The sequence below is a fragment of the Pongo pygmaeus genome, chromosome 19 (assembly GCF_028885625.2).
Source record: "Pongo pygmaeus isolate AG05252 chromosome 19, NHGRI_mPonPyg2-v2.0_pri, whole genome shotgun sequence".
NCBI classification, from domain to species: Eukaryota; Metazoa; Chordata; class Mammalia; order Primates; family Hominidae; genus Pongo; species Pongo pygmaeus.
Window position 1 is genome coordinate 8299794 of NC_072392.2, and position 24716 is coordinate 8324509.

Below are 24716 nucleotides of genomic sequence, written 5' to 3' on the forward strand. Positions count from 1 at the left end.
CTATTTGGGGGACCATGCTGGAGGGTCTGGCCAGACCTAGATAGGTGATCCATAGGATATAGACCGTAGAAGTGGGCTGGAGCTGCTTTGGGAGGGCCTTGAGTACGAGACTACTTTGTTCCTTATCATAAAGGTAACAAGATGCCAAAACAAGTTTTGGAGCCAGGGATGCTCTGTATACAGTGGGATTTTAGAAAGATTATTCTTATGGTTATGTGTGGACTGCTGGGCTAAAACAAGAAGAAATTTGAGGGAGAGAAGTTTAGGGAGGGAGGGAGAGACAAATAAGAAACTTTGGATTATGGGCGATGTGGGAAGAAAGTACTGAAAAATGAATAGATTTACTTGAGTTTAGGAAGGGAAAGTCTTTGGGCTTTGGTGACCACGTAAGTGAGATGCAAGCTGGGGAGGGAAATGATTAAGGGGATTTGATGAGTGCCTTGTGCCTCACTGACTGGAATGATGGCACCATTGGCAGAAACATGAAAATTGTTTTGGAAATTTCTGTTGGGGCAAAGGAAAATCTGTTTGGGGTTTTGGCATGTAGAGCTGGAGGTGGTGGTGGGACATCTGGTGGACACATCCACCAGACCATTAGCAACTGGCCAGTCAGTGGGTGTCCCTTGCCCAGCTAGATCTATACCCTTAGAGATTAGCAAAAAATGCTGGCCAAAGGAATAGAGATTAGGCTGAAGCTGATTTTGAGATACCTTGCTCACCTGATTCAGTAGAGTTAAGTATGCCCCATCTCGTCAGAATTTCCATAGTGGGCCTGTGTGCCTTACATCACCTTCTGTGAGTGTGTGATGTGGCCGAAGTCCAGCATCTTTACTAGCTAGGGTTCGGGCTTGTACCCAAATCTCCCTTAGGGTAGCTGGTCAACCTCTACCTCTCCCAGTGGTGGAATCTGGCCTCTGTTTCCTGAATCTCAGAGTTTGTGACAGGGGAGATGTTGGGATCCTCATGCATGCTCTCAGGGACTGTGACATTAACCTCTTTGGCTCAATCCAAGAAAGACCTTGTACTGGGACTTATGCCTCGGCAAACCCCTTCCTAATGATTTATAAAGGCAGAGGGTAGGACAGCCCTCACTCACCTTTTTTACTGCCACAAGGGCTGGTTTTATAACTTCTGTTCCCTTTCGGGGCTGATTTCCATCTTCCTTTCCACTTTATTTTTTCTGGATTTGGTATATTGGAAGCAGGCGCTGGGGCAAAGGTTGCTGATGGTTAATTGCCATACCCAGCCCCTGGGCCCATCTCCCAGGCAGAAAGCTCAACCACGAGGAGGAAGGAATTACATCAGTTTGGGCAGTTCGGCACCTCTTAGAATCCTGCCAGGCAAAGCCCGTTCATTAAGATAAGGCCAATAGTCCAGTCCTGACAAACACCAGTTCTGGGTCCAGGCTGCGCGGGAGGGGTGGCAGCTTGGAAGATGATGCCAACATTTTCCGAGGGGCCTGGCCTGCCATTAGATGACTCTGCGTTGCCCAGCACCTCAGCCAGGAGGCAGGGACAGAGCTGCAGCCCTTATTAATTTTTTTCCTCTTGGGATAGGACTGTTTTGTCTTGGCACCAGGTCCACAGGGAAGCCTTCATTCATCCCTCCCTGTCTGTGATCTCATCAGCCAGAGCACAGCTTCAGCCAGGGAAGCAGGGCCCCAGAGCCTGAACCAGCTGTACCAGTTCATTGTCCCAGGCCACTGGCCTTGAAGTAAGACCTACTTGAGTTTAAGCCCTAGCTCCTCTGGGTCTCAGTCTACAATATGTAAAATGGAAGCAATAATTACAGCCTCACAGGCTCATTGTGAGGATTGAGGGAGGGAAAGTATGTAAAGCACTTAGCACAGTGCTCTAGCCCAATACATGGTAGTAATTGCTAATTGTTAATAGTGTGTTTTCTGGAGAGTTAGACAATCCGAACAGGGTGGGTTTGAGGCTTGAGGCCTCATCTTTCTAGTTGAGAGACTTTGGGAAACTTCATCTTGCTGAGTCTGTTTCCTCATTTAAAAAATGGGAATAACAGTACCTAACTCATGGGATTACTGTGAGGATGAAATTAAGCAGACCAAGTGTTTAGCACAATTGCCAGTGCATACAAAAGAACTTCGAAAAGTTCATAGAAAAATGGAATAAAAGATAAAATTAAAAAATATAAACTTTATTTCTCAACATAAGCTCCATCAAGGTCAAGACACTTTTTTTTTTTTTTTTGAAACAGGCTTGCTCTGTCACCCAGTGGCATGATCTTGGCTCACTGCAACTTCCACCTCCCAGGTTCAAGCGGTTCTCAAGCTTCAGCCACCTGAGTAGCTGGGATTACAGGCACATGCCATCACATTCAGCTAATTTTTCTATATTTTTAGTAGAGACGGGGTTTCACCATGTTGGCCAGGCTAGTCTTGAATTCCTGGCCTCAAGTGATCTGCCTGCCCCGGGTCTCCCAAAGTGCTGAGATTACAGGTGTGAGCCACTGTGCTCAACCAAGGCCAGGATACTTTTGTAACCATGATATCAGCCATTTATTTAGTACATCCCTAAAGAATTGAGGATCTGGGGATTTTAAGCATGTTAATGCAGTCTTTTTTACATTATTAACTGAAGAAAAATGGGTGCCTTTAAAGATATATATCTTTATATATATTTATATATAAAAATATATAATATATGATATATATTATAAAATATATGATATATAATTATATAAAATATATTTATATATGATATATAATTATATATCATATATTATATTTATATAAATATATCATATATATTTGTATATCATATTTATATAAATATAATATATATTTATATATGAATATATTCATATATAATTATATAAATATATATTATATTTATATATAAATATATATATTTATATATTATATAAATATATATTTATATAAATATAATATATAAAATATATTTTTATATAAATATAATATATAATATATATATTTATATATAAAATAATATATAATATATATATTTATATATAAAATAATTTATATATATTAAAAAAATATATATTTTTTCGAGACAGAGTCTCGCTCTGTTGCCCAGGCTGGAGTGCAGTGGCACGATCTCGGCTCACTGCAAGCTCCACCTCCCAGGTTCACACCATTCTCCTGCCTCAGTCTCCCAAGTAGCTGGGACTACAGGTGCCTGCCACCACGCCCGGCTAAGTTTTTGTATTTTTAGTAGAGACGGGTTTTCACCGTGTTAGCCAGGATGGTTTCAATCTCCTGACCTCGTGATCCACCCGCCTCAGCCTCCCAAAGTGCTGGGATTACAGGTGTGAGCCACCGTACCCGGCCTAAAGATTTTTTAAGATTAGGAAACAAAAAGTCTTCAGAAGGAGCCAAATTGGGACTGTAAGGCAATGTCTAGTGATTTTCCACTGAAACTGTTGCAAAATTGCCCTTGTTTGATGAGAGAAATGAGCAGGAACTTTATCATGGTGGAAAGGTCTCTCTGGTGAAGGTTTACTGGGCATTTTTCCACTAAAGCTTTGCTAATCTTCTCAAAACACTCCATAATAAGCACATGTTATTATTCTTTAGTCCTCCAGAAAGTCAATAAGCAAAATGCCTAGAACAACCCACAAAATAGTTGCCATGATTTTTGCTCTTGACTGGTTCACTTTGCTTTGACTGGACCACTTCTATTTCTTGGTAGCCACTGCTTTGTCTTCAGGATTGTACTGGTAAAGCCAAGTTTCATTCTTGGTTACAATTCTTCAAAAAAAAAAAAAAAATGCTTCAGGATCTTGATCCCACTTGTTTAAAATGTGTGAACTTTTGAAAGCTCTGTTCTTGTCAGCAGCTGACCTGGGCACAATGGTTTTGGCACCCACTGGGTGGAAAGTTAGCTCAACTTTAATTTTTCAGTCAGGATTGTGTAGGCCAAATCAGTTGAGATATCTGTGGTGCTGGCTATTGTTTCTGCTGTTAATCATTGATCCTTTTCAATCAGCACATGAACAAGATTACTTTTTTTCCTCACAAATTGATGTGGAGGGTCTGCTGCTGTGGGCTTCATCTTCAACATCATCATGTTTCTTCTTAAAATGGATTATCCATTTGTAAACTGCTGACTTCTTTTGGGGCTTTGTCCTTTTACACTTTTATAAAGCATCAATGATTCCACCATTTTTCCACCCAGGCTTCACCATAAATTTAGTATTTTTTATTGCTTCAATTTTGTAGAATATGTGTTCTGATAGGGACTCTCTTCAAACTGATTTCTTATCTTTCTTGGTGCTTCAAGCTAGATCCTGTTCAGACATGTTATAGCAAGTTAGAACAAATTTATTTTGGTGCAAACATTTATTTTATTTTTTTAGAGACAGGTGTCTCACTGTGCTGCCCAGGTTGGTCTCGAACTTCTGGGCTCAAGTGATCTGTCTACCTCAGCTTCCCAAAGTGCTGGGATTACAGGTATGGGCCACCATGCTTGGCCCTGTGGAAAAAAAAAAATTGGAAATCCATGCATAGTTTTTTCATAATATGCATATTATTAATAATATTATTCATAATTGGCATATGTAATACGTTACCCTTCCCACAAACCCCATTAATCCCTTCTCTGATCTTTATTGATTTGGGTACCTCTTACAATCCATCTTGCATTGTTCCTGTTTATGTCCATCTCCCTCAAAAATATAAACTGGGCCTCCTAGGCTCACTTTGTTTTCACCTTGAGGCATGTCTTACACATTATTTTTGTGTTCACACCCACAAATCCAATCCTAAAAGCACTGAATTTGGAAAGGATTACATTGCATGCCGCATGGAGGCTGGTGCCTGTAATCCCAGGACTTTGGGGGGCTGAGGTGGGAAGATTGCCTGAAGTCAGGAGTTCTTTTTTGTTTTGTTTTGTTTTGTTTGTTTTTAGACGGAGTCTCACTCTGTCGCCCAGGTTAGAGTGTAGTGGTGCTCACTGCAACCTCCGTCTCCTGGGTTCGAGCGATTTTCCTGCCTCAGCCTCCGGAGTAGCTAGGATTACAGGTGCCCACCACCATGCCCGGCTAATTTTTGTACTTTTAGTAGAGACGGGGTTTCACCATGTTGGCCAGGCTGGTCTCGAACTCCTGGCCTCAGGTGATTTGCCCGCCTTGGCCTCCCAAAGTGCTGCAGCGCCTGGCCGAAGTCAGGAGTTCTTGACCAGCCTGGGCAACATAGTAGACCCCGTCTCTTAAAAAGAAAAGAAAGGATTACCTTGTACATTATACAGCAAAAGTTCTTAAAATGCATCTCTTCCTTTAAGTTTCCACTCCCTATGTAAGTTGCCTATCCCTCTTTCCCTCCTTTTTGAGCTAGTATCCCCTCCAGCCTGCTTCCAAGTCCGCTAGGGAATACACACGCGTGCAAACACACATACACGTGTGTGTTTACGTACTAAAAATATATAAACATTAATAATGCAAGATGGGGGCCGGGCACTGTGGCTCACGCCTGTAATCCCAGCACTTTGGGAGGCCGAGGCGGGCAGATCACGACGTCAGGAGTTCGAGACCAGCCTGGCCAACATGGTGAAACCCCGTCTCTACGAAAAATACAAAAATTAGCCGGGCGTGGTGGCAGGCGCCTGTAATCCCAGCTACTAGGGAGGCTGAGGCAGGAGAATCGCTTGAACCTGGGAGGCGGAGGTTGCAGTAAGCCGAGATCGCGCCACTGCACTCCAGCCTGGGCAACAAGAGCGAAACTCTGTCTCAAAAAAAAAACCAACAACAACAAAAAAACAAGATGGATTGTAAGAGGTATATAGATACATAGGACTCCATTTCTTGGGGGACCTGGAGGGGAGAAAGTCACACCCATACACACACGTACACGCATGTATACAAAAATGAATATATGCTCAGATATATACAATATATAAATGGTTAAACATAAATGCCCTTTGTGCCAACGAATCCATTCATTCATTCATCAAATATTTGAGCGTCCACTTTGCCTAGAACCAAGTTATCTGTTGGGAAGAGCAAGGCATAAGAGGTTCTAGCTCTCATGGAACTTAGAATTCTACTGGGGGAAGGTGAGAACAAATACAAAATGTAAGCAGTGGAAATGCTGTAAAAACAACACAGAGCTTTGTGAGAGTGACGTTAGAATGCTCCTGGTGTTCCATGGGGCGTTCGGGCAGAGGGAATGGACTCGGAGGTGAACTATGAGCCGACATTCATTTTATAAACGGGAACACAGACACACGGACACCTGAAGGGCCTTGGTGGCCGGAAAACCGAAGGCAGGTTCCCATCCGTCTTGGCACCACTCTCACGAATAACAGTTTCGGGGAACTGCACAAGCCAAATCCAGCCGGTCGCAGAGTCCCGGAGCGCCTGCGCAAGAGGACGCCGTCAGCTTGACGTCAGCGCGCCGGACTCTGGCCCGCCCCCTGTGGCACCAGCCCCGCCCCGCCCCGCCCCGCACACCCGTGCGCTGCCGCGCATGCTCTGAGCCCCGCCTCCGTGCGTCACAGAATGGCCTCGGACACCCAGGCAGCCCCTGACGTGTCGGGGAGGAGCCGGGCGCGGAGGGGCGCGGAGGTACGCGGAGTGGAGCTCGGCGCTGCGGCGGGGAGCTGAGCCGAGCGGCTGGGCGGGCCTGGCCAGGCCAGCGGAGCGGAGACGTCGGTCGAGCGGCGGCGAACATGCGCTTTTGACACATTGGAGGTGAGCCTGCAGCGCGGGGCCGCTCCCTAAGGGGCTGCGCTGGGCCGGCAGCGCTGAGGCCTGCCCTTGGGGAGCCTTCCCGGCCCGGGGCCGTCTCTGAGGCTCCGCCGGGGCGGGCCGGGCCGGGTTCTGGGGCGGCCAGCCCGGGGGCAGCTGTTCCAACCGCTCTAACTGTCCCCTCCCTTCCCTGGTCCGACGTGTGGACCCTCAGGGGCGCCTGCAAGGGAACGATCCCGGTGGCCTCCGGAGGATGTGCCCCGTTCCGGATGGGGTGAGGGCTGGCGGTGACGGAGGCCGGGACGTGGCACCGTGGGCTGGGGCGCTGGCGGCGCAAGGAGTGGCCCAGTCGGAGGTGGCAGCGGCGCGCCCAGCCCGCCTCCTCCTACCTGCTCCCCGAAATTCCTTCATTTGCGAGGGTGGCTTGGAGCGGGGTTGCATTTTGATCTCTCAGTGCCTGTCTCCCATGGGGGTTGAGAGCGCGAGTAGCCCACGTTGGGCTCGGATTGGCGTTCTCCTGACTCCCGCCCGGAACTGCTAATCGTCCTCCCCCTGGAGTTCGGGAAAGTGTCACCAACGGGCTCGGGTTACTTGTGCTCGACTCTTTTCTTGCTGTAAGCCATGAGATGACCCTTTAAGTTTTGCAAAGGAGGTGAGAGTTCTGTCACTACTGATTATTACATTCTATTTACGTAGCACCTGTACACGTTACAGAACACTCTTCTTCCTATCTCTTTCGAACCGCATCACCTTGTGGTTGCAACTGATTATGTTATCGCTATTTCGATGGAGAAATGGAGCTGGGATGGGGGTAATTGATTTATACTTAGGTTCAACCAACTAGTGAGTGGCTTAGCTTGGATCATAATTTACATTTCTAGGCTCGGAGTTTTGGTTTCTTTTCTTGGGATTTTTATACCCTTCTCAGCTAGAAAACAAGGCAGAAAATGTGACTTGCCAAAGATATGCCAGAAGCTGGTAGATTACTTACTCAATTATTTTTGAGCAAACTCACCTAGGATAAAAACTGCTGCTCAGTCATGAGAAAAATCTTACTGTGAAGCTTGTTCAGGAGTTGCTGGTTAATTATTTTGTCTGATAAATTGTGTTGCTCTTAATGTGCTTAAAAGATAGCGTAATGGCTTTGCTAAATCATGAAGTTGATGGGCACAATGCAGCGTTAAGTCATGGGCTGAAGAGAAGTAAAGGGAAACCAAGTGAAGTACTTCTTCTGAATTATTATTAAAATTATTGTTGTTTAAAATTAGAGTGCATGAGAAACAAAACCTTTGGCCAGCCCTGGTTAGAGATTGACTTGACTTGATCCAGATAGAAGTTGCTAAATCTTCTGAAGCTGTAGTTCTTTTGATTTTTTTAAATTAAATAAATTGAAGTTGGATAAGGAGCTTACAATAAGTAGGAACATTAGTAAAACTTAGATCTTGCTTTCATGACATCTGCAAAACAACTTATTTTTATTTTCATTTTAAACCATGCTGAGATAAATTTGGTTACTAAAGCTTAAAATTACTTCTGACGTAAGTTTCTGAGCACTCCATAAAGTAAAAAAGAAGTCTGATAGAATCAAAGAGAGACTGTGTTTATGATCAACTTTGAAGAGTTAAAAATTCTGTAAATGTCACCTTTGAGAGTAGTAGAATTTCAGTAAAAAGGCATGTATTACCAACAGTGAGTTCTGAAAGAACTCTTCCAACGTCATTAGTCCATTTTAGAACTGTTAACCAGAAACAATATCATTGAAAATAGATTTTCTTACCATTGTACAAAGAGTAATTTCCTTGTCAATAAAAGGCATTTTGGACAGGCTGTTTTAAACTCAAATAAGCTGATTGTTGCTAGATTTCTGAAGGTCATACACAGTATGATAATGCTTTACGTAAAAATTGTCATGCTTTTGAGACTCTGTCCATATTGAGATCTGGTATTAAAGAAAGATGGGGTGGGGGCGGGCAGAGAATAATAAATTTTTTTTTTTTTTTTTTTGATGGAGTCTCCCTCTGTTGTCCAGGCTGGAGTGCAGTGGCACGATCTCGGCTCACTGCAGCCTCCACCTCCTGGGTTCAAGCGATTCTCCTGCCTCAGCCTCCTGAGTAGCTGGGATTACAGGCGCACGCCACGACACCCTGCTAATTTTTGTATTTTTAGTAGAGACGGGGTTTCACCATGTTGGTCAGGCTGGTCTCGAACTCCTCACCTCGTGATCCGCCCACATCAGCCTCCCAAAGTGCTGAGATTACAGGCGTGAGCCACCGTGCCCTGCCAATAACACATAATTATCTATCTTCATTCTAGCTTCAGAAAATTGTGGATGTACCATTAGTGCATTGTTTTAGCAGTATGTTTTCTATATTGGCTAACTTTCTATAGCCTGAATATCTCTAGTTACATAGTTTGAAATAACAGTGAACACATCCTCCCAGTGTAACTTGAAGCAAACTGAACAGACTATAAAACAGCCCCTGAAACTGTCGTTTGAGTATCTGCAGTGGTAGCAAATTTTATTATTTGTAAATAATCTGATTTTTATTTTTATTTTTTTGGAGGCAGGGTCTCATTTTGTCACCCAGGCTGGAGTGCAGTGGAGTGATTACAGCTTACTGCAGCCTCAACTTCCTGGACTCAAGCGATCCTCCCACCACAGTCTCACGAGTAGCTGGGACCACAGGTGCATGCCACCACACCCAGCTCATTTTTGTATTTTTGTTAGAGATGGGGTTTCAGCATGTTGTCCAGGCTGGCCTTGAACTTCCAGGCTCAAGTGACATTCCCACCTCGGCCTCCCAAGTGCTGGGATTAATATGTATGAGCCACCATGCCTGGCCAGAATCTGATTTTTAAAAAGAGTAAATCTGATGGGTAAAAGTAGGGCAATAGAACTGGATAATACCAGTTAGGAAGCAATAAATATGAGGTGTGACCACAAAGTAAGAAGTTTTTGCTTTGTTCTTTTTTTTTTTTTTTTTTTTTGAGACGGAGTCTCGCTCTGTCACCAAGGCTGGAGTGCAGTGGCGCGATCTCGGCTCACTGCAAGTTCCGCCTCCCGGGTTCACGCCATTCTCCTGCCTCAGCCTCCCGAGTAGCTGGGACTGCAGGCACCCGCCACCACGCCCGGCTAGTTTTTTCTATTTTTAGTAGAGATGGGGTTTCATCGTGTTAGCCAGGATGGTCTCAATCTCCTGACCTCGTAATCCGCCTGCCTCGGCCTCCCAAAGTGTTGGGATTACAGGCGTGAGCCACCGTGCCCGGCCTTTTTTTTTTTTTTCTTTTCTTTGAGATAGAATCTCGCCCTGTCGCCCAGGCTGGAGTGCAGTGGCCAATGTCGGCTCATTGCAACGTCCTCCTCCCGGGTTTGAGCGATTCTCCTGCCTCAGCCTCCTGAGTAGCTGGGATTACCGGTGCCGGCCACCACACCCAGCTAATTTTTTTTCTTTTTTCCATATTTTCAGTAGAGACGAGGTTTCACCATGTTGGTCAGGCTGGTCTTGAACTCCTAACCTCAAGTGATCCGCCTGCCTCAGCCTCCCAAAGTGCTAGGATTATAGGCATGAGCCGCCGCGCCTGGCCTGCTTTGTTCGCCTGCTTTGTTCTTAATGTGGCTCATAAAGGCTATTCCAAAAAAGTTTTGGAAACGTTTTTCAGCAATGGTGATATCACTGGAATATGCATATAGCTTCCTGAAATGATCAATTTTAAAGAATCATTTGCATGTTTTAAATTTTGAAGCCTGTTTACTTTGTGGTCATACTTGAAAGGTCTGCTATTGAACTACCAATTTTTAATAGCTTGATGAACATTTATGTTTTTACTATGTGCCAGGTTCTGTCCTAAGTACTTTACAAATATTAGCTCACTTCATAAGCTCATTTTAGTGATTATCCCCGTTTTACAGGTGAGGAAATGGGGCACTGAGTCATTAAGTCACTTGCCCAAGGTCACCCAAGTAGTTAGTAGATACATCAGTAGCGAGTCTGAACTTCCAGGTCTGACTTCAAACTTGGGCAGTTTGGCTTCATGGTCTGGGCTCTTAACCACTATGCTATGCTGCTCCTATGACTTATTCTTGGTTAAATGTTTTAAATTGGTTTGATCTGGAAGAGATGATGGTCCTTTTAGTAAATGATATCCAACATAGGTTATAATACTGTTAGAGGGGCCAATAAGCGGGTTATGAAAATAGCCTATTGATTAGAAAAGTTGTAGTCAACATTCAATTCACATGAGATTCAGCAAGAAAATAAAGAATGTGGCCAGGCGCGGTGGCTCACGCCTATAATCCCAGCACTTTGGGAGACCGAGGAGGGCAGATCACGAGGTCAGGAGTTCGAGACCAGCCTGGCCAACATGGTGAAACCCTATCTCTACTAAAAATACAAAAATTAGCCAGGTATGGTGGTGGGTGCCTGTAATCCCAGCTACTTAGGAGGCCGAGGCAGGAGAATTGCTTGAACCTGGGAGTTGCAGTGAACTAGGATTGTGACACTGCACTCTAGCCTGGGCAACAGAATGAGACTCCATCTCAAAAAAAAAAAAAAAAAGAAAATAAAGAATGTGTGTGAAGTAAAATAATTTTGCTAGAATTATTTGACACAATGTAAGTAATTGGACAGAGAGGATGCGAGGGCTAGAACTAGATTCTCAAAAAGTTTCATGCAAAAGGCTATTTAAAACCTGAGTTATCAGGGGACACTCATGGAAAAGTTGGTGTTGTATTAAGAATATGTCCCTGTTCAAGAACCAAAAATCAGAGACAAATGGATACTCGCAGTACATCCAGAGGGGTAAACAATGCTATTCCTCAGGGATTACTACTTAACTAGGCGCCCTTCAAAGCATTAACTGCTAGTAAGTCCTCTGATACTATATAAATGGGTCATAACCAACAAAAAATACCCCCACATGGAAATGTTTTGAAGTGGACTCCTGAATAACATTTACAGATTCAAAACAATCCTAACTGTTTTCGTAGAAGAATTGGCTCCACATTCAAACACCTTCAAATAAATGTTAGATGCCAAGGAAGGTATCTAACAGTCATTAGGAATTTTCATAATGATACCGGTTCATGGGCCACACTATTAGCAATATCATCAAATGCTGTACAGTAACAGAAAGAGTACTGAAAACTCAAAAATGATCCGACCAGTGAATAAAATGTTCAGTACAGAAGCAGCACTAGGCACTCAGCCCCAGAAAGGCAGATAGGTTATCTAGGGGCAATACAAAGCATGACAAAATATTTAAGGGACTGGGATGGCTGCCAAATCATTATAGGCTAAAAAGGCAAGAAATAATCACTTTGGGAAGACCAAGGCTGAGAGGTATTATCATCAAAGGCTACAAAACCAGAGGGGACATAAAAAAGGAGAATATAATTTTGTTCGCCAAATCCTGGAACCTTCCAAGAGAGCAGCACTTGGGACTCAGGGCAAAGCTAAGACCAAAAACAGGAAGTTCATCGATGGCTATAAAGTTATGGAACTTATCCCAGTTGCTTCAAATAAGATAAAATCAATACATTACAAGTTTTAGACTTGAAATCATTAACTTACAGAATGCTTTATATAAGGATCAGGACTTTCTTCTATTGCTTTTTTTATTTTCCTGAGCTTTTAAATTGCTCTTTTTTTTAGTGACAGTAGAGTAACATGTCTTCACCACAACCTCAAATATATCTAGCTTCTCACTCGTGCTCTATGCTATCTGTTCTATGGGATTCCTTATTTTTCTTGGTGTCATCCGTCTGAAGCATTCTATGGGCCTGATGGACTAGGCTTCATTCTGGGACTTTTCATTGCAGCCTAGGTTGGAGCCCCTATTTCCTGCATCCCATGCTGTCCAGGTCATGGTTTTCTCCCTTCTTTTGTACTTGTCTCAGGAAGTGTGTAGGAGGTAGCCCTCCTGACCTTTTTTTTTTTAAGTCTTTGTCTAGTACCTTCTGAGTTCTTGTATAAGAAAAAATCTCATTTCCTGAATTGTCTCTTTCCTCTCAGTTCAGTAGGTCCTAAAATTTTCTTATTCATGCTACTGGGTTTTCTTACTTGTCAGATGGCTCTTGGTTGTCCATTTATGTTTCAGGGCCGGATAATGATGATTTGAGGTAGCTAGTGTGCAGTGGTTATCTCTAAGGTTCTTCCCAATAAATCCCATCAACTCCCTATTCTTTGATGTGGAGCCTGTACTGAGCCTATGTCGGTGACTGAATGTGGCTGCCCATGTATCGGATTAATAATTTTGTCTGACTGATAATGATAGGTTTTCTAATATTGATTTAATATATGGTGGTACATAGTGAGGTGGAAGTAAACTACCCACACATCTTTTTGCTTACTCCATTCCTGAAGTAGGAATTCAGATGTTAATAAAGTGGTACTTTGAAAGTCAAGAGGGAATATTGAAAGGATGATTATAAATCAGTTCACATATTTATTTATTTATTTTCGAGACAGGGTCTTGCTGTGTTGCCCAGGCTGGAGTGCAGTGGCACAATCATGGCTCACTGCAGCCTCAAAGTCATGGCTTACTGCAGCCTCGCTGCTTCTGGGCTCAAGCAATCCTCCTGCCTCAGCCTCCCCATGTGTTGGGATTACAGGCATGAGCCACCGTGTCCATCCTCAATTCAAATATTTATTGAACTTCCACTGTGTTCTATGTTTGATGATGTGGAGAGATTTAACCGTTCATTCCTTTAAAAAGATTTTTTTTTTCTAAACCTTCCTGAGTGGCTTGTGCTAGATAAACTCCAAGTTCTCTGCATCTCCAGGTTTTTATTAATTTACTTTTTTTTTTTTTTTTTTTTTTAGACGGAGTCTCGCTCTGTCGCCCAGGCTGGAGTGCAGTGGCGCGATCTCGGCTCACTGCAAGCTCTGCCTCCCGGGTTCACACCATTCTCCTGCCTTAGCCTTCCGAGTAGGTGGGACTACAGGCGCCTGCCACCATGCCCGGCTAATTTTTTGTATTTTTAGTAGAGACGGGGTTTCACCGTGTTAGCTAGGATGGTCTCGATCTCCTGACCTCGTGATCCGCCTGCCTCGGCCTCCCAAAGTGCTGGGATTACAGGCGTAAGCCACCACACCCAGCCTATTAATTTACTTTTAAAGCTGGTCTTGAGTTCTTGCTGCCTAGTATGGAATAGGTTGAATCAATTATGGTTTAATTCAGTAAATATTATTGAGTATCCACTATTGTGCAGGCATTGGGCTGAGATGGAAATAAGTAAGCCAGCCTAACAGGCTACACAAAGGTGTAAGCAAATGCATTGCCCTGTGGTAATGATATCAGTGAAAGCATGTGTGGGGTACAGAGGTAGCAAAGAAAGCAAGAGATTTTAATGCTGTCCAGTTGAGGGCAAGAAAACCTCTCTGGAAAAGATGACAGTTAGGTTTTAAGGATAAATAGAAGTTTTCCTATTTAGGGGAGCCACTCCAGGTAGAGAAAACCTGGAGTAGTTTTCCAGACCTGAAAGAGCATGGTGTGTTAAGACAGTTTCAAACAGTACTGCCGGAATATAGAGTGGGGTGCTTGGGGAGGGGGTGCTAGGAAACGGTAGGCATGCCTCTAGAGTGGGCCTGACGATCAATTGGGAATTGTAGGTAGCCAGTCCAAATGTTAGTTAATTAAATCGCTTTTTTCCCCTCTCTGAATGCCTTGGGAGAAGAACCAGGATGAGAGAGAGAACATTGAAGTTGGAGATTAGTGGACTTTTGGAAGGAAGCTTTGGACTTAAAAGATGATTAATAGGAAGTTTTTAGAGATTTGATAATAGTAAATTATTGGGAATGTGGTGCCTGATTTTCTAGTAGGGTCACCTGGCATAAGATGTTCCAAGCAGATGTTTTGAAGCAGTTGTATACCTGGGAAGGGCAGCATGCATGCGTAGCAGCTTCTCTGACAATAAGCTTCTGTCTCCTGATTCCCAGAAGACCACGTGGCCTTAAACCAACTGCTGCAACTCTGTGTGCAGGATGATTCTGTGGGCTCAAGTCACCCAGCACCTATGCTGCAACCAAAAGTGCCTCCTGTCGCTTTGTATCAAAGGACCTTTGTCATGATCTCATTCACAATATTGGTGGTCCCTGAGAGTGGAGCAGTGGAGTGATTGACGTGCCTGAGTTTGAAGAGAGTTAACCACTGGAATCTCTCATGTTTTATTCCCTCCAAAATGCTGCAGTTCAGTGTTGTCCCAGATTTTATGCTTTTGCTTAGATTTCTCTGTTCTCTAAGTTGTTAACAGTTTGTCTTTAATATTTCCCAGGCTTTCTTGATCATGGATAGTGAAGATATACCAGATTTTTCAAGTTTAAAGGAGGAAACTGCTTATTGGAAGGAACTTTCCTTGAAGTACAAGCAAAGGTAATGTTGGAAAGCACACTGAAAGTAGTGGAGGGCATTTGGAATACACCATGTCTTGTTTGTGCATTTTTCTTTTTAACATAAAGCTAAATTTGGAATTGCAGATTTAGGATTCTAGGATTGAGATTCTACAAACAGTCACCACATGGGTTGTGTTTAAATAGTATAAACATGCCATAAGTCTTTATATTGTTCAAATTATTAAAATAGTAGGAAAACTGTCATTTATGGTTTCTTCTGATCATTGCCTCTTCTATGCTTTTTAGTAGGTGGGGCCATCTTTGGCCTGCTTTACGTGCACTGATTCTGCCTCATCATTTTGGTCATTTGGAGATTCTGATAAGCTGTCTAGGGCTCCATAGAACAGACTTTACGTTCTCCTCAGGCAGGCATGATCAGTGTCTGGAGCCAGCAAAGCTTTGAGGGAGGGGGAGAAGCTTCAGGGGTATGGAATGTTTTATAAAATTTCAATTATTTGGTTGGGAGAACTTTCAGGTAACAACCTTTTAAGCACCAAAACTTGTCTCGAATTTCTTTTTTAAAAATGGGATCTTGCTAAATAAAATATTCATACATTTTCCTATTTTGGTTAACAGAGTTTACTAAGTCTTATCAAACCTTTTACTGCCCTTTCATTATTATCACCGAAGTCAGTTATTCTATTGTGCCAGTGGATATGAAAGGTGTGTATCTATGGCAGGGTTCTTTTTTTTTTTTTTTTTTTGAGACGGAGTCTTGCTCTGTTGCCTAGGCTGGAGTGCAGTGGCACAATCTTGGCTCACTGCAAGCTCCGCCTCCCGGGTTCACGCCATTCTCCTGCCTCAGCCTCCTGAGTAGCTGGGACTACAGGCGCCCACCACCACGCCCGGCTAACTTTTTGTATTTTTAGTAGAGACGGGGTTTCACTGTGTTAGCCAGGATGGTCTCGATCTCCTGACCTCGTGATTCGCCCGCCTCGGCCTCCCAAAGTGCTGGGATTACAGGTGTGAGCCACCGCGCCTGGCCCAGGTTCTTAATCTTTTTCTGTGTCATAGATGTCTTAATGGGCTGAGGTAGCCTATGGACTCCTCAGCATAGTATTTTTAAATGCATAGAATAATAGAATTACAAAGAAAATCAATTATATTGAAAAAAGTTATCTAAATATTAAACTAATTTATGGCATAGTAATATGTACTTCTCTATTAATGCATTAAATAAAAAAAGATACAGAAGTGAATGTAATAACTACCTAATTTTGAAATAGTCATGAGAATAAATATATTTAGAGATATATGCAACAATTCTATTGTGATGTGAAAATATTTGTGATTTCTGTTGAATATGGTAGAAGGAAGTGCCAAATTTGTTATTTTAATGAAAGTAAAAATGCATTTTTCTTGCATCTGAGTTCTGTGGTGGAAGAAGCTAATGGTATTGAGCCATGTAGCCTTACTTTTCATAAATATTGTAATCACTGACTTGTGGCTCGTTTTTGGGCTTGTCATTTTCATTGAACCCTGAATATATACAGTAAGAGATGCAAAACAGATTGTCTTTAGTATATTTTATGAGACCATTAGCATTCAAGCAAAAATTATCGAATTGCTATATAATCACCTCCAAGACGATCCTTGTGGTTCTTAGTGTAACTCATCTTTCCCACTTTGTTTCTGATTAGCTTCCAGGAAGCTCGGGATGAGCTAGTTGAATTCCAGGAAGGAAGCAGAGAATTAGAAGCAGAGTTGGAGGCACAATTAGTACAGGCTGAACAAAGAAACAGAGACTTGCAGGCTGATAACCAAAGACTGAAATATGAAGTGGAGGCATTAAAGGTAATTGCAGCAGTAGACGCTGGGGTCTAATGTGTTGGGTTTTATTAAAATGAGAAATATGTTTTTCAGGTGCTTAAGAGCAGCAGGCGACAAAAAATAGTTTGAAAAAAACGCTTAAAGTGAATTTTTGAATAAAATGTTTTCTTTTGTGGAACCAGGGGAAAAGGTGGTTTAGAGTTTAGGAGTTCACTTAGAAACTTTGTAGTTGTCACTTTTCTAGCTATAATGTTCCTAGCTATATTATATTATAGTTCCTATAATTTTCAAAAGCTGCCTGATTATTTGTTTTGACAGATAGGTTGCCTGATTCTGCAGTATGTTTACAATTATATTGATAGGGAATATGCATTTAGTTCATTATTGTTCATAGCCCTTTCAGTTTTGGAGTTTAGTTAGGGTTAAAAATTTCCCTTCTAAAAAGGAATTTTCAGGAGCAAAAGGATTCACCCCTTTCTCTGCCCTTCACCATCTACTGTAGCCACATGCTTGGGGGTGTTTAGTGTCTGGGGAGTGAGTGGGTTCTGGGAAGGCTGGGTGGGCAGGTAAAAGGTAGGGAATTTGAACTCTGTGCTTACCCTGGGCTGCATTTAGCCTGAAAACCCAGAGGTTTCCTCAACAAGTTTGGGGGTTTTGAGGCAAGGGTTTTTTATATTACTTCTTTTCAGAGAGATTTTATTGGGTTTCTTTCTGAGAGGAGAATGGTTGACAAAATTTAACATGAGTTTAGGCACTTAGAATGAATGTATCATTTAGCTGTTTTTAAAGTAATTGTTACAAGAGTGTGGGTAAATTCCTTGGGTTCCCACCCACCCTTTTAACTTGAGTTACCTCTTTATTAAAGAGGACTGTATATTAATGACATGTACTTTCCTATACTGATGCCCTCAGGAGAAGCTAGAGCATCAATATGCACAGAGCTATAAGCAGGTCTCAGTGTTAGAAGATGATTTAAGTCAGACTCGGGCCATTAAGGAGCAGTTGCATAAGTATGTGAGAGAGCTGGAGCAGGCCAACGACGACCTGGAGCGAGCCAAAAGGTAAACGAATGACTGCATTTTGTTAGAAAAAAACCACCTTGGTAATTAGTGATTAAAATCTTTATTAGGCTCTTCCCCTAGATCTTACTCCCGGAACATTTCCTGTTGGTGTTTCATGTCACCTGTAACACATCGGATAGAAAGGAACCCCAAATCCTCATCTCCCAGATAATGCCCTTCAAAGCTTTTTTCTTTCAATTTTTCTTTTTTCCTTCTTTCATATACTGCGGTTGATCCTATTGGTTTTGTTTTGTTTTGTTTTTTTGAGACAGGGTCTCGCATTGTTGCCCAGTCTGGAGTGCAGTGGCATGATCTCGGCTCACTGCAACCTCTGCCTCCCAGGTTCAAGCGATTCTTGTGCCTCAGCCTTCCAAGTAGCTGGGATTATAGGCGTGTGCCACAACACCCAGCTAATTTTTGTATTTTTAGTAGAGACGGGGTTTTGCCATGTTGGCCAGGCTGGTCTTGAATTCCTGGCATCAAGTGATCTGCCCGCCTTGGCCTCCCAAAGTGCTGGGATTATAGGCATGAGCCACTGCACGCAGCCTAAGTTTTGTGTATTTATTTATTTATTTTTTAAACTGTCTCATGCATTCCCCCATCTTCCCTCTGTGCTCTTAACACTTCCATACTTCCTGTAGGTCCTCACATCTTATACCTGGGTTCTGTAGTTATCCTCTAGCTGATATATCTTTATATTTCTATTCCCTTTTATTCTCTTTTGTTTTAATACTGACTGATGAATTTTCTTAAAATGTTGATCAGTTCAGATTTTCTGAACAACCTGCAGTGGCTTGCTATCACTGTTGCCAAACTTTTATGCATCTGTAATTAGTTGTTTCTTAACCATTCCAAACTTAATTCCTATTACTTTATAATTGTTTCCTGGTATTTCCTTCCTCAGTATTTATCCAGTGAGTCTTAAGTGACTGACATGATGCTGAACTTACAGATGCGGAGCTTCTCTGGTCACTACCCTTGGGGGTGACAGACATGTACATTCACTATGTTAATAACCTAGTAAAAAAAAGTGGGCAAGCTGCTGCTCCAGGTCATAGAGGAGGCAGCAGCCAGATTGGTTGCGGAGGATAACCAATCAGAGGCTGAAGTGAAGTTACAAAGTGACACCCTATGCAAATGTCTGAGTGGTTGCAGAAAGCAAAGGGAGTAGCCTCTGGTCCTTTTGTTACTTAGGTGTGGAAAGTTCGGGTTTTCCTTTCGATTTAGTTCTAGGAAGTCAGTGTGAATTGGCCTTAGGTTCCCTGACTTGGGACTTAATGTTTTAAACAAACTCTTACATATATTACAAGTTTTGAAAAGTTGTCTTTCCGAAAATGTGTAAACTTGATTGTATTGTGTTCAAAACACAGTGGAGATATAAATAGTATAACAAATAGCCTTTCTGTAGGGAATATTAAGGAATAGATGGGAATTTAAGAGAATATATTGCATATATTGCCCAACTGATAGAGACACTACGTGCCAGCAGTTGTCAGGAAGGGGCAAGATCATCTCTGAATGGGGCCAGGCTGGCTAGGTCAGGAAATGTCACGAGATCAACTGACAGTTTCCTTTTGTACTATCTGTTTGCACGTTATTTATTTAATTCATGTACTCTAATTTTTCTTTTTAGGGCAACAATAGTTTCACTGGAAGACTTTGAACAAAGGCTAAATCAGGCCATTGAACGAAATGCATTTTTAGAAAGTGAACTTGATGAAAAGGAATCTTTGTTGGTCTCTGTACAGAGGTTAAAGGATGAAGCAAGAGGTAAAATTTATAACTTAAAGAATACAATTGACCTTTGAACAACATGGGTTTGAATTGTGTGGGCCCACTTATACTCTGATTTTTTTTCAACCAAATGCGGATTAAAAATACCGTATTCACGGCATTCAAAACCCTGTATATGGAGGGCTGACTTTTCATATATACGGGCTGACTGTGGGACTTCAGTATGCGCCAATTTTGGTGTAGGTGGGGGGTCCTGGAACCAATCCCAATGTATACTGAGGGACAACTGTATTTATCCTCCCTTACCTTACTGTCCGTATGCCAGAAGAAGCTTAGAGTCAACTTTTTTTGGAGATATAGTCTGTCACTTTTGCCCAGGCTGGAGTGCAATGGCGCAATCTCAGCTCACTGCAAACTCCGCCTCCCAGGTTCAAACAATTCTCCTACCTCAGCCTCTTGAGTAGCTAGGATTACAGGCGCCCACCACCACGCCCAGCTGATTTTTGTATTTTTAGTAGAGACGGGGTTTCACCATATTGGCCAGGCTGATCTCGAACACCTGACCTCGTGATCCAGCCGCCTTGGCCTCCCAAAGTGCTGGGATTACAGATGTGAGCCACCACGCCCGGCCCCATCCAGCTAATTAAGAAAAAATTTTTTTTGTGGAGACGGTCTCAGTATGTTGGCCAGGCTGGTCTTGAACCCTTGGCCTTAAATGATCCTTCTGGTTCTGTCTCCCAAAATGTTGGGATTACGGGTGTGAGCCACTGTGCCTGGCTTCTTAATCATTTTAAAGTGTACAGTCCAGTAGTGTTAAGTATAGTCAAATTGTTGTGTAAACAAATTTTTAGAACTTTTTCATCTTGCAAAACTGAAACTATACCTATTGAATAGCAACTACCCATTTTCCCTTCTCTTCAGCCCCTGGCAACCATAATTCTACTTTCTATGAGTTCAGCTACTTTAGATACCTCATGTAAGGGAGATTATACAGTATTTGTGACTGGTTTATTGCACTTAGCATAATGTCCTCAAGGTTTATCCATGTGTAGTATGTGACAAAATTTCCTTCTTTTTTAACGCTGAATGATATTCCATTGTATGTATTCATTTTCTTTATCTGTTCATCTGTGGATGGACATCAAGTTGCTCCCATCTCTTGCTATTGCGAATGATACCGCTGTGAACATGGGTGTGCAAATATTTTTGAGATCCTGTTTTGAATTATTTTGGATACATACCCAAAAGGGGGATGACTTTGTTCCTTTTTTAACACAAGCAAATATTCTGTAGGTTAAATTGCATAATTGGAAAATATAACATTAATTTTGGGTTAAAAACTCGACATTGGCTGGGTGTGGTGGCTCACGCCTGTAATTCTAGCACTTTGGGAGGCTGAGGAGGGTGGATCATTTGAGGTTAGGAGTTCGAGACCAGCCTGACCAACATGGTGAAACCCCGTGTCTACTAAAAATACAAAAAAAAAATTAGCTGGGTGTGGTGGCGGGCATCTGTAATCCCAGCTACTTGGGAGGCTGAGGCAGGAGAATCACTTGAACCCAGGAGGTGGAGGTTGCAGTGAGCCGAGATTGCGTCACTGCACTCTAGCCTGGGCGACAGAGCAAGACTCCGTCTCAAAAAAGGAAAAACCTCCATATTTGAAAGCATGAGAAAAATTTAAACCATTCTGCATACTTCTTTTCTAAAACTAAATATTTCATAGTGATAATAGTTAATGCCAGCCCATTTAAAATTACAAAAATGCACTTAGTTGATTTTGCAGTAACCCCAAAACTACATCATTTGAAAATAAAAGCAAATGAGTTGGCGAAGAATATTTACTTTTGTGTGAATTGTACTGTGGACTCTGCACTGTTTCTTTTTGCATATGAGCATAAGTAACTTCTCTCAGGTTATAGCATTTTTAAATTCTAAAAGATCATTTAGACAGTAGTTTTGCCATTTTTATTCCCCTAGAAATGAAAGTTATAATTAAATAGGAAATTCTTTTTTGAGAAATAGTAATTTAGGAAGAAGACCTTTATGACATTTTAGATGTCACTTTTCTTGATATATTTGCTCCCTCTAGTGAGTATTCCTGCCCTTGTTTGCAATATTTTACAGATTTAAGGCAAGAACTAGCAGTTCGGGAAAGACAACAGGAAGTAACTAGGAAGTCGGCTCCTAGCTCTCCAACTCTAGACTGTGAAAAGATGGACTCCGCCGTCCAAGCGTCACTTTCTTTGCCAGCTACCCCTGTTGGTAAAGGAACGGAGAACACTTTTCCTTCACCGAAAGGTTTGTAATGTCTTTTCTTTTTGAGGCGATGTGTTAGATGATCAGCTTACGGGGGTTTGTTGCTGAAGGTGGTTGCTAAGGTTTAAAGAGTAATTTTAGTTTAAAAGTTGGTGAAGTCTAGCGCTATGTGAAACAGAAGAAGGAATTGTTTTCCTAGGCCACTAATACATAGGAAACAGTGAAATGATGGTTACATTTAAGATGAGGTTTTTAAAAGTTAAAGGTTTTTAAGGAAAGTTTATTTTTTGATGATAGCAATAGATTTTGCGATAGGCAGAAAATTTTAAAAACTCAGAAAAAAAAAGAAAATAAAAATCATGTTATCTTACCACTTACAGGCACCCACCATTAACATTTTGAGTTTTTTTTTTCTGTTCTGTGCTTGTGTGTGTTTGTGCACATCTCTTTGTCACATGCAAATTTGGGGATCATATTTAAACACAGTTTTATTTCTTCCTTTTGCCACTTTCCATATCATGGGAGACCTGAGGCCTTTCTACATAGAATGTACAGAGAATCGTTAAGTTATCTTTCAGACTCACGTGAGTCCGGCTTGGATGGACATGCCCATTCTGTTACATGCTTCAGGAGCTGCCATTTTCAAAAGCATTGTTTGGAGTAATTGATGATTGGCACATACAGAATACTCACATTGCCATCAGCCAGTGTGTTTTTTTAAATCCGGATAAGCAGAAAAACCACCTAGTAGCCACTAGATAGAACCTTAAAATGGAATCTTAAAGCTCTCAATTGAGATTTGTTTAGCTTTTGCAGCTCGCAGTTCATATTTCAGCTACTCTCATCCCCCCATGCTTTTTTTTCCACCCTATATTGAAGCTGTCATCCCACCCTTTTTAAAATATAGGGTTTTATCTTTTAGAATGCTGTGTGGGCAACTAGTACAGTGAGCTCTCTCTGTCTGCACTACTCAATAGTCACCAGCCCATGTGGCTATTTAAATTTATATTAAAATGAAATAAAATATAAAATTCAGTTTCTTGGTCACATTAACCACATTTCAAGTGCTCAGTAACCCTTGAGTAGGTAATTCAACTTGTCTTTGCCTTGTTATGAGATGATATTAGATAAGGTATGTGAAGGTGCTATATGGTTATAAGGTGTTACTGATTGCGCTAGGTTTACTGCTGAGGACAAAGGGCAGGCAATAGATTATTAGCAGTCATCAGGAGCCCTCATGGTCAGTTTTTCAGAAGAGCCGCTTGTATATTTGAAGATTTCACAATTACACCTGAGGACTAACAAAGTTTTGCTTTTATGTTACTTATTAGAATTATGCAGATCTGAAAATCCTTTAGTTGAAGACGAATCAGAATAGTGAAAAGCCTCAGGTGAAGTGACACCCACAGGTGGTGCACATTTTTTTTTTAATAGCCCGTTAGAGTTTTCATTCAGGGACTTGGGGAGTCAAAAGGACATGGAGGCTGCTCTGGCACAGCACGAGATGTGCCAACCCTATGGCAGTAATATTTGCTTAATAGATATGTTTTTAGGCTGGAACCAATAGCATGAATTTTCTCTGGCTAACCTAAAAGTTGCTGTGTACTAGATCACTGCAATTTCATTACAAGAAAGCACAGAGTTGTGAGCAGCAGCAGGTGGTCAGAGAAATCGGTAAGATCTTAGAGCTGATCTTTCTGAAGTGGTCTGTCTTTAATTGTATTTTACTTTTTACAATGTTTGTTTCCTTTTCTTTCTTTCTTTTTCTTTCTTCCTTTCTTTTCTTTTCTTTTTTTTTTTGACAGAGTTTTGCTTTTTTTGCCCAGGCTAGAGTGCAATGGTGCGATCTCGGCTCATTGCAACTTCCGCCTCCTGGGTTGAAGTGATTCTCCTGCTTTGGCCTCCCAAGTAGCTGGGATTACAGGTGTGTGCCACCACACCCAGCTAATTTTGTATTTTTAGTAGAAATGGGGTTTCACCATGTTGGTCAGGCCAGTCTCAAACTCCTGACCTCAGGTGATCCACCCACCTCAGCCTCCCAAAGTGCTTGAGAGTACAGGCATGAGCCACCATGCCCAGCCTATAATGTTTGCTTCTAAAAAGCATTTAAAGCAACTTACCATAAAAGCACAGATTTAATAACACCTAAAATATAAAATTTGAATAGGAAAAATGAGATCTAGAAATCCCTGCCAAGAACAGTACAGCAGTTTTTTATATCACGTTGAGCACCTGTTATGTGTCATGCATTATTCTGGATGCTGGGAGCACAGTGGTAAGACAAAGCCCCTACCTTCAGTGAGATTATATTCTAGAGGAGAAGGATAATAACAAAAAACCCACACAAGTATTTTCGTTGCTGATTAGCACTTTGTGGAAAACAAACATAAAAAATAATAGCTAACCTTTATTGAGTACTTACTACGTGCATTTTTAAAGTACATTAATTTAAACTTCACAACAACTTTATGAAGAGGTAGTTGTTATTTGCCCCCTTTTACATATGGGTAACTTAGCCAGTGGCTGAACTGGATTTGTATACAGTAGTTCAGCTCAAGAGCCCTTAATCATGATGTCATATTATCTCTTAAAAATTAAGAAATGTGCATGACTGAAAACCTTACTGAGTGTGGAAGAAGATATGGGTAAATATCATGGTAAATACTATGATTCTGAATGGGAAGACTTAATTTTCTTACAATATCCATTCTCCCCAAGTCAATCTATAATTTCAACTTCTAATAAAAATCCTAATAGGATTTAAAAAATTGATATGTTGATATTAAAATTATTCTGGAATAGTAAATGTGCAAGAACAGCTGAGAAAAATTTG

The 24716-nt window shown here is 41.8% G+C and overlaps 1 protein-coding gene across 3 annotated transcripts in view; it reads left to right on the forward strand.

Moving 5' to 3' along the window:
* The first annotated feature begins 6637 nt into the window (after positions 1-6637).
* Positions 6638-24716, forward strand: part of NDEL1 (nudE neurodevelopment protein 1 like 1) — a 32399-nt gene continuing 14320 nt past the window's right edge. For all 3 annotated transcript variants that reach the window (XM_063657072.1, XM_054456802.2, XM_063657071.1), the window contains exons 1-6: positions 6638-6675; positions 14945-15042; positions 16703-16856; positions 17745-17893; positions 19527-19663; positions 21752-21925. In XM_063657072.1, the coding sequence (XP_063513142.1) occupies positions 14957-15042; positions 16703-16856; positions 17745-17893; positions 19527-19663; positions 21752-21925 (700 nt within the window). In that variant the 5' untranslated portion in view covers positions 6638-6675; positions 14945-14956. The remainder of the gene's footprint in view (positions 6676-14944; positions 15043-16702; positions 16857-17744; positions 17894-19526; positions 19664-21751; positions 21926-24716) is intronic.